Source organism: Thermobia domestica, chromosome 9 (assembly GCF_964235325.1).
Source record: "Thermobia domestica chromosome 9, izTheDome1.hap1.1, whole genome shotgun sequence".
Lineage (NCBI taxonomy): Eukaryota > Metazoa > Arthropoda > Insecta > Zygentoma > Lepismatidae > Thermobia > Thermobia domestica.
Window position 1 is genome coordinate 103,889,093 of NC_137462.1, and position 17,463 is coordinate 103,906,555.

Consider the following 17,463-nt stretch of genomic DNA (forward strand, 5'->3'; position numbering starts at 1 on the left):
ATACTATCCCAGTGTTTGGTGTGCCAGTGGTAACCCCAAATTTCCCTAATATTTATCTAGATAAAAATGATTTTATTTACTTTTGTGAAATATCGTAGTAATATATTACTAGATTCTTATTTACATCTTACTAAAACAAATAATAATAATATACAAAGATCCCATGTTTTAGAAAGATATTTATGTATTTCTGACACTCTAACATATGAAACCTACTAATACGATAATGCCAGAGAAAAAATATAGAAACCATTTTGCACTAGGAGAAAAATAGACACATTCATTAAAGTGTAAACTAAAAGTGAAATTCAGTTCAATCATAACGCAAATGAAATCCAATCCTTAACAATTCAGACTGTAAATGTACTATATATACATTTTATATATAAATAAAACCCATCCCAGAATTTGGAGCTCTTAAAAGTAGCTCTAATTAGCAATATTACAACCCCTCTCAGAAGTCCGTCCTGGATCCGACCATGCTATATGCACAATAAGAAATTAGTCAACTCATAATATTTTTAAGAAATTCATAACATTTGAGCCTATTGTTCACTACTATTGTCACAATTTGTATAATATTTCAATATTCCCATTTATGATTTTCTTTTCAGACATTGGATCAGGAACAGTGAAATTAGCTTCTACTGCTTTCTTAGGAGGTTTTGTAGATCGGAAAATTATTCAAAGTGTAGATTGTGCCTCATGCCACAAACTTATCAGTCAGGACAAATGCAATTCCACGCTTATGAGCTTGATATATAAACAAGACAGTAGAAACGTACGGTAATATGCTACCTCACAAAAGAGCTAGTATGGGTGATTCACGTTATGAAAAGTTTGTTGAAAAGGCCTGTCGGTTTGTGAACACCCGAATTTCGGAAACTTTCCGCCTACATTGTTTCCTTTCTGCAACATGTTTAGTATTTGTAGTGCCTCTTTTCGGACAATCATACATTCAAATTAAGTGTAAAAAAATGCAATGTAATAGTTCCAGTGTTGCTGAAGAATACAGCAGATGTTGAAACAGGATGTTTTGAACATGCAAAATTTCTAAATGCCAAGTCATTATCTGGGGAAGTGCTTCGTTTGTAATTTGTGAAGGATTTCTTCCCGGTGTGTTTGTATTATCTTTTATTCTTAATTAATCGATACTAATTATATTCAATTTTAAAAACAGTTTAGTTTTTGTGATACAATGTAGGGGGGTGGACTTAAGAATGATTTTCCTATTGTAGCTAGCTATTTCATTTGCCTGCTACACAGAGAAAATATTCGTGCATGTAACTAGCGCCATGCTCTTAAAATACTGGTAGTACAGATAAGATTCTTTTGATTTTCAGAAAAGGCAATGTCCTCCCCTAGCGAAATATCGGAGTTGCGTCAATCCTAGCATGCCTCAAACTTTTTAATTTATTCTGATTTGATTTGACTGTGAGTTTAACCATCGCCAGCTACGATCTCTTAGCGCCTTCCCAAATAGCACAGACAAGCGAACAGGGCCTTGTTCCTTTAAAAGTCAACAATGTTCTAGCGAGCCCGGCCTTACTCTAGTCACGTTTATGTATAGGAATTGATTTGTGAACATTCAGTGGTCGAAGTGAGACGGCATGCGGTGGTATGTCATACAGCCTTTGTTGTTTCCGTGATGAAGGCATACTGCCTCTGGTTTTCCAGTGATCAAGACTTACCGCCACTGGAGAATAATTGGGAAATAACTTTAATAAATTCATTTTTATACACAGTAGGTGGCGAATAACTTTTTACGCAAAGATTTTATTTCTTATTTAAAAATAATTTCTAAGTTGACAACACCGACATTTTGTTATCTTTTTACTAACTTTTGTATTTAAAATGAGATGTCTTTAAAGAAGTTCTAGTTTATATTTTGATGTGCCAGATTGAATTGTTTCTTTCTTATGTATATGTATGTGTTCTTGCCTTAATGCATATAATTGTCGTTTTTTGATTATGGGCGTAATAAGGAGTTTTCTGCTGTGGAGGGCGGATCTTCCGGGGGTTTGGAATTCCCCTCAGTAGAGTGGGGGTCCTGCAGTTTTCCGCAAGGAATTGTTATTGTGCTGCCAAAATGTCTTGAGCCGTGGCAAAAATGTGAACTAAAGCTCACACCCTCACACACCCACAAGTTGAGCCAATAAGAGTTCAGCTGTTGCTAAGCGAGAGAAAGCGAGTGGAATTCCTTCAGCCGATAGCAGCGCTTGCAACGGAAGACTAGGGATCAGGTCAATATGGCATATCTATAATATAAAAACTCGGTTTTCGAACATTTTCGTGTATAATTCTCTATAATACAACAGAAGGGGATTTTTTTTAATTTTTTCAGAGAGTTGTTCCCGGAGAATGAAAGTCTTCCCATGTCCCTCCCCCTCGTAACTACAGAGAAACTCTCCAATGGTTTTTATTTATTATGAAAGTAGAAATGCCTTTAAGCAACATATTCTCACTGTATTCTTCAACATTTAGATAAGCGGTGTGTCAAGTCAAAATCCCAATAGACCATACCGCCTCTGCTTTTTTACCACTTCGAACACCGTGTACAGCGGGCCACAGAAATTCGTGAGGTACAAAATCCGTGAGATAGGCAACCCAACTAACTCCTGCTCGAAAATTAATTACCACTGGTACTAGTTAGCACAGCAACGAGAAGTTGCCCCCAACAAATCGTAAAGCACAAATCGTAAAGAGTGTTTTCGTGCAGAAGTGAAGCGAAACGTTGGCTGACGAAATGACAAAAGGGAGTTCTTGGATAATTGTACTCACAGTACTTCTTGTTTGTATGATACACACGTAAAACTATACACAGCCTCTTGAAAAATTATACGGATATCAGAGGCGCTGATGAGAAGATAACAGTCGGGGGCTTAGTTAATCTTATAATTAACTTAAATGAGGATTATATAAACAAGTTTACTTAGTTGAAATAACTATACATATCCGCGTATCAAAATATACGGATAGATTAGGCGATATATATATATAATAGGTTATTTTTTTTTTTTTTTTAACTAACTCAAAGCTTTGCACTGAGTTTTGAAACTGTTAACAGTAGTAATACGTGAAAATCAATTAAAAGTTTGGATGGATCATTTGGAGGGAAGAACCCAATGAAAATTTTGGGGGTCTAACAGGGCGTGAGCTTCTAGGTTCCGGCACTACTGATTGATACGTAATACTACTTCTAAAGAAGATATTGTTGATTTCATTATTTGTTAAATGACTTTTGAAAATGCTAAATATTATTATGCAGTAACGTATTTGGGAATATTAAAAATGCAAAACTCGATAACACTCAAACGAGTTGGAGAACTTATCCGTATTAAAGAAGGCTTATTTCTCCTTAGGTTGCAAATATAACTGAGGGTTCGTGATTTGTTTAATATTTGTGATATTTTACACATTGAGACACAAAGAGAAAAGGGGAGAATATAGTGCCAATAAACAACAATTTAAAAATGCACGAAATTAACGGTTCATATCAAATATAGAACCATTGATAGAATTAACTGGTTTTCTCTATTCATTTTCCTTCCTTCATTTTCAGGATTACATCATCACTGAATTTCTCCACTGGAGATTATCTTTCATTTAGCAGCATCCAACTGGAGCTCAGCCTTGTAAATGAAACATTTTAGAAAGTTTAAACGGCGAAGGCGGGAATCGAACACGGCTTGCCGGATTAGGAAACTTGGTCGCTAACCACTCATCTAAAGCGTTACTTCTTCCGGTTCGCCTAAATAAAGAGCCTTTTCTGTTCGCTCAAAATAGTAGATTCTTAATAGTCTGATGGATTGGCAAAACACAGGAATATGTAATTGAGGATTCGGAGGGCATTATATCATTGTATGTACTAAATTATCAACATTACAGATTTTTTAAAAAACAAACTACAAAATTCCTTTATTTTGAATCAAATACGGTGCGTGTGTTATACTCGTAAACAAACTAAAGACAAATCAATTGTTGCGTAATACAGTAATCCTGGTTAAGTGGTAAAGCGCTCGGCCAGCAATCTGAAGGTAGTCGAATCGAATAGGATCCACGAACGACTGGTACTTTGTTTTACTTTAGAATTTTTGATGGCGATTGATCGGCGATGACACACGTCTTATTTTCTTCTGATATTTGAACACTCGGATGTTTCAACATTTGAACTATCAAATCTTCAGGAATAATAATAATAATAATAATAATAATAATAATAATAATAATAATAATAATAATAATAATAATAAACTAATAATAATAATTATTATTATCTTTTAGAAGATTAAAAGTTAGGAGCTTATTATCGCTCAGGGCATAATATTACAACCAGCAGTGTAACATTTGGCAAGAATATTTCGGTTATGTTTAGCGTTGCTCACGAGAAGAGGAATTTCTCATATCGTTTCTGAAACAAAACAAACAAAATTGAGAAGAGAGTTAACATTTTACATTCAAGACGAGACAAGGCTAACTCAAATTATCGTCTCGCTTTGGAGATGGAAATCGAGACGAGACGAAAAGTATCGTAAACATTTTCCTTTTATCTCGATTCTCGAAATAGTGTATGTCTATTCTTCAAGTAACAACTGCTTTGTAGACTGAATCTCATACGCTATTTTGTTACTTTGTATTTCGGAGCTCATTGAATTTATTATGGTCTGTGTAGGTATTTTTGTAGCTAAGCTTGTATAATTACTTCTGCATATCCTAAAAATTAGTCCTAAAAATTCTGCATATCCATATCCTAAAAATCAATTTACAACTTACTGTAGATATATAATTATTGCGAAAACACTATACATGCGTTATAAAATATCAAAACATAATATGTAAGCTATCGAGAAATGCTGTTGTATTGTAAACATTTTATCCTATATAAGCTGCAATTGCAAGGCGCACACCTTGCTGGCTTATTATATATATATATATATATATATATATATATATATATATATATATATATATATATATAGTACCGAATCCAGGATTTTCTGAGGGGGGGCGCAGCAATAACTATCAGTACATCAGTACATCTGAATCAAATTTAATTTTTTTAAATGCCTTTAGGCATCTGTGATGTGTATGAGGAACCACTTAAAGTATTGTGTTTAGCAAAATCGCTTTCTTTTATGCCCGAAACGGAAACATGACATGAAATTTTAGGAAAATATTGCTATTTCCACTGCCAGTTTCTCACTTTAGATAGTGTATATTCAGAACGGAGGGAGGTGCACGTGCTCCGATGCACCCCCGTAAATCCGGCCTTATATATATATATATATATATATATATATATATATATATATATATATATATATATATATATATAAAGTGCGAGAATGTGGGAAGAACTGAATTGAGTGTTACTGGACACGAGAAATGTTCATAGAGCATCTAGAGAATGTTCGTTATAAACTGAGAATTCGATAATTCGAGAAATAGAATTCTATAATTTAATTTCGAAGCAGAGTCCTGAAACATAGACGAATCTGATAGAGTTGTAACCTTAATATGTTTTACCTTCGGATTCAATATACAGATCCACCAAATCTTATGCCAAACATTGCCAATCTTCAATTTAGCTAGCAATTTCCTAGTGGAACTGAGATAAGTAAGATAAGTTTCACGCCTAGGAACATAGGTGAAGCTAACTATAAATAATTAATAGCGCCGATAGAAATTAATCAAGAAACTTGATGCAAGCTTGCAAATGCACGCTACTAAAAAATTCCACAGTCCAATACCTAATTAGAACAGTTGTATTGGAATTCTAAGGAATACAGGATTTATATACTAACCTTAGAGACTGAGCGAATAGAGATATTTCAATTATATAGCACTATTTCTTCTTAATCAATTTAATTAATAAATTAAATTCTCATTAAAGAAATTTTATGATTTCTAATTATGAAAAATCGTCCCGGTAGTAGGTATAATATGAGACTTGTATTCCCTAGACCAGGCACGTAGCCAGGATTTCGTGAAGGGGGAGGAGGGTCCGTGACATGAAATACTGTGATCATTACACCAGGGGCTAAATCATTCTAAACTATTTTACTGTAACATATATTGGTTCGTTTAGCCAGGATTTCGTAACGGAGGGGGGTGGGCTCGAGACATGAAATTCTGAAGTCCCAAAAGCTCGATCAATCTAAACTACTTTACTATTAACAAATATTGGTTAGTTAGGACAATAAAATGATTATATGTTGGTAAGTATTTTAATAACAAACTATGAAGAAATCTCGAGTAAAATAATAAAAAAACGTATTGAAAAAGATTTTACAATATTTACGTCTACAATATTTACGTCTCTTTATTCAAATATAACAATTTTCCTTTCATTATGACCTCAACTATTATAAAAAGTACATACTCAATAATGTCTTGTAAAATACTTTACAATATCTGCGTTCCTTTTTCTGTTGAATCAACTGTTAAAAACTTTTTTCCACATAAATTTTTGTTTTTATTATTCCGTCAACTACTGTCTGTTCCAAATGACAGGTTAAAGAAGCAGTAGAAAATTGTTTTTGGAATAACATCTTTGATAATGCAAGGATGCGATGACGAAAAATTATGATAAAAAATGTCCACGCTGTTACACAATGGCACTATGCTTTAGGAAGCTTGAAATCTCCCTGACTAGTAGCAGAAATTCTGAGAATTCCTTAACTTTTCTAGAAATTTCAAATTCTCTGACTCTTCCAGGACATCTCGCTCACCTCGCCACCATGTATTGCAAGTAATACAAATCTCCTTAAAAGAGTAACTAAAAGCTTGCTGTAGCTTTCTATTTTTAACGCTGATCCTTCTTTTTCTTATTTCATTTTCTTTCATCTTTCCTTAATTTTTTTTTATTTCTAGTCTCGAAGGGGGGATCCGGACCCCCCCTTGTCTATGTGCCTACCTAGACAAACTAAAGTGTATTCTCCGCTATCTGGGTTAACATCACGGGAGTAAGTACTGGAATAGGTTTAATTATTTTCAAGACGAGACAAATGTCACCTCCTTTTTCTCGATAAGATAAAGCAATAACAGATAAAAAGCGTCACTTTTAGATTAAGGTGAGAAAATAGTCTATTCAATTATTATTATTATTATTATTATTATTATTATTATTATTATTATTATTATTATTATTATTATTATTATTAAGAATATGAGAAAAACTAGACAGGTACGGTAAACACGTTCAGATTTTCAGGATACGACACTAAAAAATATTCTTGCCTAGTGTGTCGCTTCAAGTAAAGGAGTTTTTTATGTTATTGTATATTTTTCTATGACATCTTGATTTCAGAAGATTAAGTATACTTGGGAAACAATATGAGCACTAATTGTAAACCAAAATATGCAACACTATGGTCCAGGTCATTTCTACATTCAAATCCTTTTACTGAATGTTAAGTCGATTTCACAGTTTCTTTCCCACCATTACTTGAAATATACCTTAAAAGCATGATTCCCAGGATAGACTCAATCGACCTAAATTTTTTTCTTATAACTTTATTTTTTAATTTTTTTTGGAGGGGGGGACATTTTCATACAAGGAATGCTTTCTATCATTTCTACTTTATAATCACTTAACTTTAGCCAAAGAGGAAAGGAAAATGTAGTACATGCGAAGAATCGTGAACTACACAGTATACGCGCAAAGTTTAATGGATGTAAATACTTTCAGATTTATTGCTATCTTTGGTTTCGAGAAGACACATATAGTAATATTGAGCTTATTTAGTTAGTCGCATTGCTGAAAAGAATAAAGCAAGATGAAATAATGATCGAAGGAAATGTTAGTACATCGTAAAAGAACAAGTATGAATTGAAACGAAATTTTTTGAAATAGTTCCAGTGGTATACCCACCACCATCAGTTCATTTAGTTGAAAGCAGGGGTAAAAGTGAATCTGAAAAGTAGGAGGACGCATGACGTCACGCCACCTCCCGTGCCTATCTTTGCAAATTGTAGTATTTTTTTTAGGAAGTGGAAGGACGCTATAGATATTTTTTTGAAGTGTGCGGACGACATCTTCCCGCATTCCCCCTCACTTTTACCCATGGTTGAAAGTGAAAAGTAAGTGTGCTGACACTATTAGCTTAGAGATTAATGAATTAGCTTTTTAAAGTTATCTTTGGGATTGAGCCTTTAAGACTACAATATAGAGTATACATATAAGGAATAGGAATTAGTTTGAATACAGAGTGGCCCAAAGGTAGGTATACAGTCCCGTACTGATCAGTCATGACATTTTATTTCATTATTTACTGTTATCCATAAAGGTATTGATTTAGTTTCTTCCTTATTTATTCTTAATTTATTTTCACTTATACCTTAAGCTCTGAACAAACCAAAGCAAATAAATTCATTATCTTAATAAATTAAAATATCATATTTGATCAATGCTGGGGCCGCGGTGGCTCAGTGGTTGAGCGTTCACCTCTGGTGCTTGGGGTCTCGGGTTCGATCCCAGCTCCCGCCAAGTGAACTTTGTGGTGGACAAACACCGTGTGCGTGGGTTTTCTCGGGGTTCTCCTGTTTCCTCCCACTTTCTTCATTCCACCATTTCATTCATTACTCATCATCACCGTCTCCTTTAGCCTAACCGGCATAACCGTGGGACGTAAAACTCAAAGATTTCATTTCATTTTTGATCGATGCTGGTCTGTATACCTACTTTTGGGTCACCCTGTATAATATATATATCATGCTTCAGATCTGAAGAAGACATTTGAGAAATTCATAATCGCACTGGTTGTGTCCCATTTAATGTACTTATATTTTTCTTATTTGCAGAACAATCAACAACAATTAAAAGATCCAGCCTCAGATAAAAGATGAGCTTTACATTGGATTGGATTGTAACCATAATTACAATATCAGTTGGTTTCGTTGGCCTCATTTACTGGTACTTTGTGGCTAACTTCAACTATTGGGAAAAGAAAGGTGTTAAATATGTGAAACCGGAACCTTTCTTCGGGAATATAAAACAAGCCTTTCTAGGTAAACGACATATATCATTAATACATGCAGATATTTATAATGAATTGAAAGGAGAAAAATTTGGCGGGTATTTCGAACTACGAACACCAGCATTGATATTCAGGGACCCGGAGATAATAAAATCATTTCTTATTAAAGACTTTTCATATTTTCACGATCGAAACTTTAACTTCGATGAAAATCATGATCCAATTGGTGGTAAATCTCTGTCTGTGCTCAAAGGTGACAAGTGGAAGAATTTAAGAACTAAACTATCTCCAGCTTTTACTTCTGGTAGGATGAAACAGATGTTTCCATTGGTTAACGAATGTGCTGAAGAACTTGTAAAATGTCTTGATAAGTTGGCTCAAAATAATGAAGTTGTAGAATTTAGAGATATAGTTGCCAGATATACAACTGATGTTATTGCTACATGTGCTTTTGGCGTTGAAGGGTATGCATTAAAAGATCCGAATAATTCTGAATTTAGGAAAATGGGTCGTATGATAGTGGATATATCAGGAATTATACTACCTTTGAAGTTCTTCATTCTGCAGTTTTTACCCAAATTGGGGAAATTACTAAAACTGAGTAGCACTCCGCGAGAAGTAGAGGAATGGGCAAGATCATTTGTAGTTAATACTTTAGAATATCGTGAAAAGAATAAAGTGAAAAGGAACGACTTCGTTGATCTACTTATTCAGCTGAGGAAGAAAGGTCATTTGGATGATGATACACATTATGATGGTGTAGCGGATGGAGATGGTAGCAGTAATTCCGATCGTGCAACTAACAAGGAAGGTAAGAATATTTTGTTTTTGTTTTTCTTATCATTTAATATACGCTTAGTAATTGTCAACATTTTTCTGCCTTACACATTGTAGGTATCGAAAAGTGAGTATCAAAATGAATGACTGATAGATGATTAAATAGAATACTGCCAGGTCCTGGTTTCGATACCCTTAAATATTGACAAGCATCGTAACGCGATTAGAGATTAGCTCAAGTCGATCTCTGTCGGCCAATATCATTCATCTGCTGAGTAGCTTGTCATGAGCAGGGTTGGAAAAAACATTTTCAAAAAAGAACAAAACATGTGTTTAAAACATGAAAAAGATGGTCAAAATGTTTTAAACATATTTTAAAACACACAAAAAAACATGTTTTAAAAATTTTGAACAATTTAAAGCATGATTTTAAACATATATTTCGAAATCGTGTAATAACTTATTTGTTAAGACTTTTTGCTTTTTACTTGCAACTGGTATTACAGATTCATCCAGTACATACCGTTCAATGCAACATTGGTAACAGAAATAAAATCGTTTGACAAAAAATGACTTTTATATAGTTTTTAATGGATTTTTGTTCGCCGTATTGGATTCAAGATGATTTTCTAAAAATATATTTAATATTTTTGTAGTCACTAGTGATAATGCACCTTTCCCAATTTCCAGAATTTTAAGCAGGCCTGAAAGTAGAGTCACTTTTGGAAATGAAATTAAATCTTTAAATTTTACGTCCCACGGTTATGCCGGTTAGGCTAAAGGAGACGGCGATCATGAGAAATGAATGAAATAGTGGAATGAAGAAAGTGGGAGGAAACGGGAGAACCCCGAGAAAACCCACGAGTACGGTGTTTGTCCACCACAAAATCCACACGGCGCAAGCTGGGATCGAACCAGGGACCCCAAACACCGGAGGTGAACGCTCTACCACTGAGCTACCGCGCCCCCTTTAGAGTCACCTTTGAAATCCGTGGTCCAATAAATAAATTAATTAAATAAATAAATAAAATAAAATAAAAATAAAAAATACAGAGAGCAATAAAGGCCAATAGCTCCTTGCGGCAATGGATTATAACTAATCAAAATTCGTATTTATTGAGTGTAACGACTTCATTTTTTTTTCTGTTGGACTTTGCTCAGCAAAAGGTTTCTAAATTTGCATTACTGCCCACAAAATCTGAAATTCAGGGTAAGGGGCAGATGACCTATAAACGAACGACCCTCTCTACTGGCAATCATAAAATTCTAGATTGCACCTTGTCATGTAGTTTTTCTTTCTTTCGTTTCGGATTCGTGATTGCAAAGATATGACGGTGGTGTATCAAAAGGTGTATTTTTCGACATACCACTCTGCATTTATTTAACTTAATTATGCATCACTGACTATGGCATTCAGAGCTTGAAAAAATGAAATGAAATCTGTGAGTTTTACGTCCCACGGTTATGCCGGTTAGGCTAAAGGAGACGGTGATGATGAGTAATGAATGATATGGTGGAATGAAGAAAGTGGGAGGAAACGGGACAACCCCGAGAAAACCCACGCACACGGTGTTTGTCCACCACAAAATCCACACGGCGCAAGCTGGGATCGAACCAGGGACCCCAAACACCGGAGGTGAACGCTCTACCATTAAGCCACCGCGGCCCCCTTCAGAGCTTGAGTTGTTAATCTTTCCCACGCTTCAAAGTACACAAGATAATGTTAATATTTATAATTTATGAACAGGGAGGGGGAAATTAGCCCTCCTGATCCCCCGGTCCAGCAACGCCCTTGTCTAACGGTTGTCCTATGAAACTCTACCGACACTCTTTCACGTGGTTTTTGTTTAATTTATTTCGGACTCTTGGCTGTAAAGATACTACGTTTGCTGAGCAAGGATGAACCTTCTTGAAAATGGACTTGGATCCCTTGTTCTCTGAACGCCCCATATCTAAAAATATTTTTTTTAAAAAAAAAAAGCTAAGTTGGAGCCAAATTTATCCTTGCAACCCAAGTACTGTTCGAAACGCATAAAATTAGTTTGTTTGATTTGATTGATTACAGTTTTGCATCAATACCAAGGCTATATGAGACAGGGGTTAATGTTTAAAGTGGGATCCAAACCACTAATTTTGAAATTTACTTCGGATCGCAGTCAAAATCTATACAACAAATTCCGGACGTCTTGTGCCTCTACCCTCAAAATTTAATGTTAAAAGACCGAAAATTGCGCCCTGTAGTGTGGTACATAGAAACTTATAAATCGTCAAGTCGTCCTAGGAGCCTCACTGAGGTTCAGCAATGATGTGACAATACGTAAGTATCACGCTTTAACGGATAGTTACGCGAGTGACTGCCATATCTTGCGCTTTCTAGCCTGGTCCCTTCAATATAAGTTATGACAAGGTGTAAAGTTTAAAAAAATTTTTAGAACAGAGGTGGGGAGAGGGATGAAATAAAATTTTCATAATATAATGAAAGCAAATTGATGATACAAAATTAATCTTTATCTGAAGTTCCCGGTTCTATCTCAACCACATCACAGACGTTAGAATCATTAGAAGCACTTTTGGGATCAAACTTCTACCATCTATTTGTGTTTCCAGTTTTTTTATCCCACAGCATTGCATTTTTTATAATGGTTCTTCATTCTTTGAACTAAACCAGCCATTTGTTTCTTACACTTTTTGCAACGAGCTCGTATAGTCGTTTTCTTATCTGATGGGTTTGAGTTACTTTAATAAATTTGCTCCAAATGATGCCCATTTTTCTTACCGTAAAACTCATGTTAAACGATCTCAAGTTGTACGGAGACTGAGAACCAACATGTACTGTATCAACGAATGTCTGCGATATTTAATTTCAATTTAGCAAAGAATCCTTTGTTTGTTTTCTAAATCCAACGTAAAAGCTTGTTTCCACGATAATTCTTTCTTTATTTTTTAATCTCATCTCTGCAAGTAGTCCAACATTCGACTATGACACTTTCTCGCAAGTTATCTGATAAGCATTTGAACAATACAATAAATACTAAAAACAAGAAAAAAAAAACAAAATAAATTGTAGATCATCATCACATTGATCTGCCGTAGCCACAAGAAATCCAAACATTCACACGGGAAGAAAATAACCATCTGAATGGAGAGCACTTTTTCACAATTTTCTTTCTCTTGCAGATTTTTTTTTACAAAAATAAAATAAAAATAAACATATGTGTAAAACAAGCTTTTAAAAATACATATGTTTAAAACAAGATGTTTAAAACGTATATAAAATTTGATTTAAACAAAATGAATTAAGTTTAATGATTTAATGAATTAACAAGTTTTAATTATTTGTTTTAAGTATTTTGTTTTAAGCAAAACAACCCTGGTTATGAGTTGTAGTAGAGAATTCGGGTACCTCAAGAGAAGATGATGCATATGTACGTACCAAACTGGAATACACGTCCATAATATAGAATCCTAGTACACAAAAATATACACAACAATTGAAGCAATTCAATCAAAATTTGTTCGCTATTTAATACATAAAGACACGGGGATCTATTCTCGATACGAAAAATATCTTGAACTCTTACCAAGTTATTCAATATAATCTCTTGAAGCAAGAAGAGCTAATTTCCTTCTGTGTTTTCTGCATAAACTTATACATAATGAGATAGATTTGCCAATATTATTGTCCGAAATGAGCCTTCATGTTCCGAGCAGGAAAATGCGCTCACGGCTACAAACATTTCATGAACCACCACAGCGTACTAATGCATTAAATATATAGTCTATTAGGAGAATGTGCACAATATATAATAGTGTCCAAATAAAGTACCCCACAATAGATTTGATATACATCTAAGCCAGTGATATAGCGAAGTGGGAGAGTTTTCTTGGTTACGTATTGAGTTATCCTTATAATGAAGGTTCACATGAAAATCATTAAGTGTCGTTCAGATTAAGAGCTGAATTCTGACATCTTTAAAAAAAAATACGGACAAAAATAAATATTTAATTTATCCTTAATATTTCCATTGACTCAGAAGTTGTCAAATTTAGAGACACTCGTATAACACTGTTCGAACACTCCTATAACATAGGAATAAGAACTTCTCCACAATATTCAATACCATCATATATAAGCAGTCATTCTTGGTAGATTTTAAGTTTTGAATTTAAAAAAGACGATTTATGTTGATTTTTTGATATAAGGCTCGTACCCAGCCCGATTTCTTAGATGGGTAGAAATAAATGTTGTGGGGATGACAAAGATATCAAGAAACATTACAAAACTGTTTATTTATGTATTATTTATAGAATTTGTAATAGAGCCGTAGATCCTTTTACAAGTAATATAATATAAAGTTAAATTTAGACTACGAAGGTTCATCCTTAACACAAACATTTAAAAAATTGTTTTGCACTGCACTTTACACTAAACGAAATTTCGTGACTTCTTTCAAAGTTGTTGTTTTTGTTTTTCAGGTTGTAGGCATAAACTAAGAGACGGTAAATGTACTAGTCTTTATATGATAATTGTAGCATTATGTGTTATCATAGCGTAAATATGATTTTATGTTGCTATATGGTTTGAATTAAACTTTTATATGTGTTTATTGCATAATTTCCTTTAGAAAGAACTTAAATTTAACTTTTAGCACCTCATAAAAAGGTATAAGTTTTAATTAGTGATGTGAGGCGGAAAATTTTCCATTTCGGAAAATTTTCCGCTATATTTTTCCGGAAAATTTTCCGTTTTTAAAAATATCAGTAATCAAGTAACAATTCCTCAGCAATCATGAAATTGATTGAATTCATGTATAGAAATGTTAAAAACTGAAAGATCGTTTAAAGAATCTGAAAATTTTCATAGCTCAGACAATTTTCAGTACTATGTAGGAACAAGTTAAACAATTGTTCATGAATCGAAATATTTCCTGCCTTATATGAAAAAATGGAAGAATTTTTTATGAGTCGGAAAGTTTTCATCATTTCGAAGCAAGAAGTAAAACAACTGTTTTCTGAATCGGAAAGTTTTATTGCTCTGTAGAAACAAGTGAGAGGAATTTTCATAGATCGGAAAATTTTCATCACGAAGTAGAAACAAGTGGAAAACACTTTTCATAGGCCTGACAAATTTGGATATTATGGATAGTGATGTTAGGTGGAAAATTTTCCACTATATTTAACTGCACATAGAGCTACAAAATTGAATTTCGGTAGAGGAAAGTTAGTCAGTAAAAAATTATAATTTTCCAATTAGCTTTCGGGAAACGGAAAATTTTGTATTTCAAGTTGGGAAATAAACTTTTACCACAGTTTTTCTCTCTATATATAGAAGAACATTTTTCACCTCACATCAACGATGTAGGAATAAGTGGACTATTCTTTTACGAATCGGAAAATTTTCCGTTTCAAATTTTTCCGGAAAATTTTAATCACTGTACAGGACAGACAATTTTTCGATTCATGAAAAATTGTTTCACTTGTTCTTACATAGTACTGAAAATTGTAAGAGCCATGAAAATTCTCAGATTTTTTTAAACGATCTTTCACTATCTAACATTTCTATATATGAATTCAATCAATTTTATGAATACTAACAAATTGTTACTTGATCATTGCTATTTGTTAAGAACAGAAAAATTTCCGGAAAAATATAGAAGAAAATTCTCCACCTCACATCACGGCTAAACAACGATGTGGGAATAAGTGGAGTATATTTTTACGAATCGGAAAATTTTCCGTTTTAAAATTTCCCGGAAAATTTTCATCACTGTAGAGGACACAATTTTTCGATTCATGAAAAATTGTTCCACTTGTTCCTACATAATACTGAAAATTGTCTAAGCCATGAAAGTTTTCAGATTCTTTAAACGATCTTTCACTTTTTAACATTTCTATATATGAATTCAATCAATTTTATGAATACTGACGAATTGTTACTTAATCACTGATATTTGTTAACAGAAAAATGTCCGGAAAAATATAGAGGAAAATTTTCCAATTCACATCTCAACTAAACAACGATGTAGAAATAAGTGGAATATATTTTTATGAATCGGAAAATTTTCCGGAAAATTTTCATCACTGTTCAGGACAGACAACTTTTCGATTAATGAAAAATTGTTCCACTAGTTCCTACATCGTACTGAAAATTGTCTAAGCCATGAAAATTTTCAGATTCTTTAAACGATCTTTCACTTTTTAACGTTTCTATATATGAATTCAATCAATTTAATGAATACTGACGAATTGTTACTTAATCACTGATATTTGTTAAGAACGGAAAATTTTCCGGAAAAATATAGAAGAAAATTTTCCACACATCTTAACTAGACAACGATATAGGAATAAGTGGAGAATGTTTTTATGAATCGGAAAATTTTCCGGAAAATTTTCATTGTACAGGACAGACAATTTTTCGATTCATGAAAAATTGTTCCACTAGTTCTTACATCGCACTGAAAATTGTCTGAGCCATTAAAATTTTCAGATTCTTTAAACGATCTTTCACTTTTTAACGTTTCTATATATGAATTCAATCAATTTTATGGATACTGACGAATTGTTACTTAATCACTGATATTTGTTAAGAACGGAAAATTTTCCGGAAAAATATAGAAGAAAAATTTCCACCTCACATCTTAACTAGACAACGATGTAGGAATAAGTGGAGTGTTTTTATGAATCGGAAAATTTTCCGGAAAATTTTCATTGTACAGAATAAACAATTTTTCGATTCATGGAAAATTGTTCCACTAGTTCTTACATCGTACTGAAAATTGTCTGAGCCATGAAAATTTTCAGATTCTTTCAACGATCTTTCACTTTTTAACGTTTCTATATATGAATTCAATCAATTTTATGAATACTGACGAATTGTTACTTGATCACTGATATTAGTTAACAACGGAAAATTTTCCGGAAAAATATAGAAGAAAATTTTCCACCTCACATCTCGACTAAACAACGATGTAGGAATAAGTGGAGTATGTTCTTATGAATCGGAAAATTTTCCGGGAAAATTTTCCGTTTCAAAATTTTCCGGAAAATTTTCATCACTGGTTTTAATCTCTTTTTATGTTTACTATTACGTAATTTTATTTTCTAAAAAGCAGCATGGCCGCTTTTTCATTTTTATTTTTGCTTATTAGGTAGAATTTTGCTTTTTTTAAAAGGGCTTGACCACTTTTTAATTTTCAATTTTGCTCAGAATGTATTTTAAAAAAGTGTCACTTAATCATTTTCTATTTTCTTTTAAACTATGAAATTCATTTTTATTTTTCTTTAAACTCTAAACTAGGATTAAAAAAATAATTTACTTCTAGAAATAATTGAAATGTATACCTACCTTTGAAGTCATTTTCTTTTGATGATCTGTCGGGTGGCAGGAGACGTAGTTGTTTCTTTAATCGCGAACCGTAAGATTTAACGTCGGCATGTTTTTTAATATTCATCAAATCCTTGTTATATTAAAGTTAATAAAAAATTTAGGCTAAGTAAATTATATTTAAAGTTTAATAAGTAAAGCATTTTCGTCATTATTCAATTAATATATTCTTGTTCCCAAAATACTGTCACCCCTACGTTAATAACTTCAAATACATACAAATGAAAATATAAGCGGATGCCTCGTATATATTATATAAAATACTTCTTAAATCAAACTATTTTTAATAAAGTGTTACAAAGATAATAATTATTAAATTAGATA

At 33.1% G+C, this 17,463-nt stretch overlaps 1 protein-coding gene across 1 annotated transcript in view; it reads left to right on the forward strand.

Annotated features, from left to right (window-relative positions):
- LOC145694903 (cytochrome P450 6k1-like) overlaps positions 1–17,463 on the forward strand; it is a 41,227-nt gene that overhangs the window by 2,563 nt on the left and 21,201 nt on the right. Inside the window, exon 2 of the mRNA XM_081771647.1 lies at positions 8,803–9,789. Coding sequence (XP_081627773.1) covers positions 8,844–9,789 — 946 coding nt within the window. The 5' untranslated portion in view covers positions 8,803–8,843. The remainder of the gene's footprint in view (positions 1–8,802; positions 9,790–17,463) is intronic.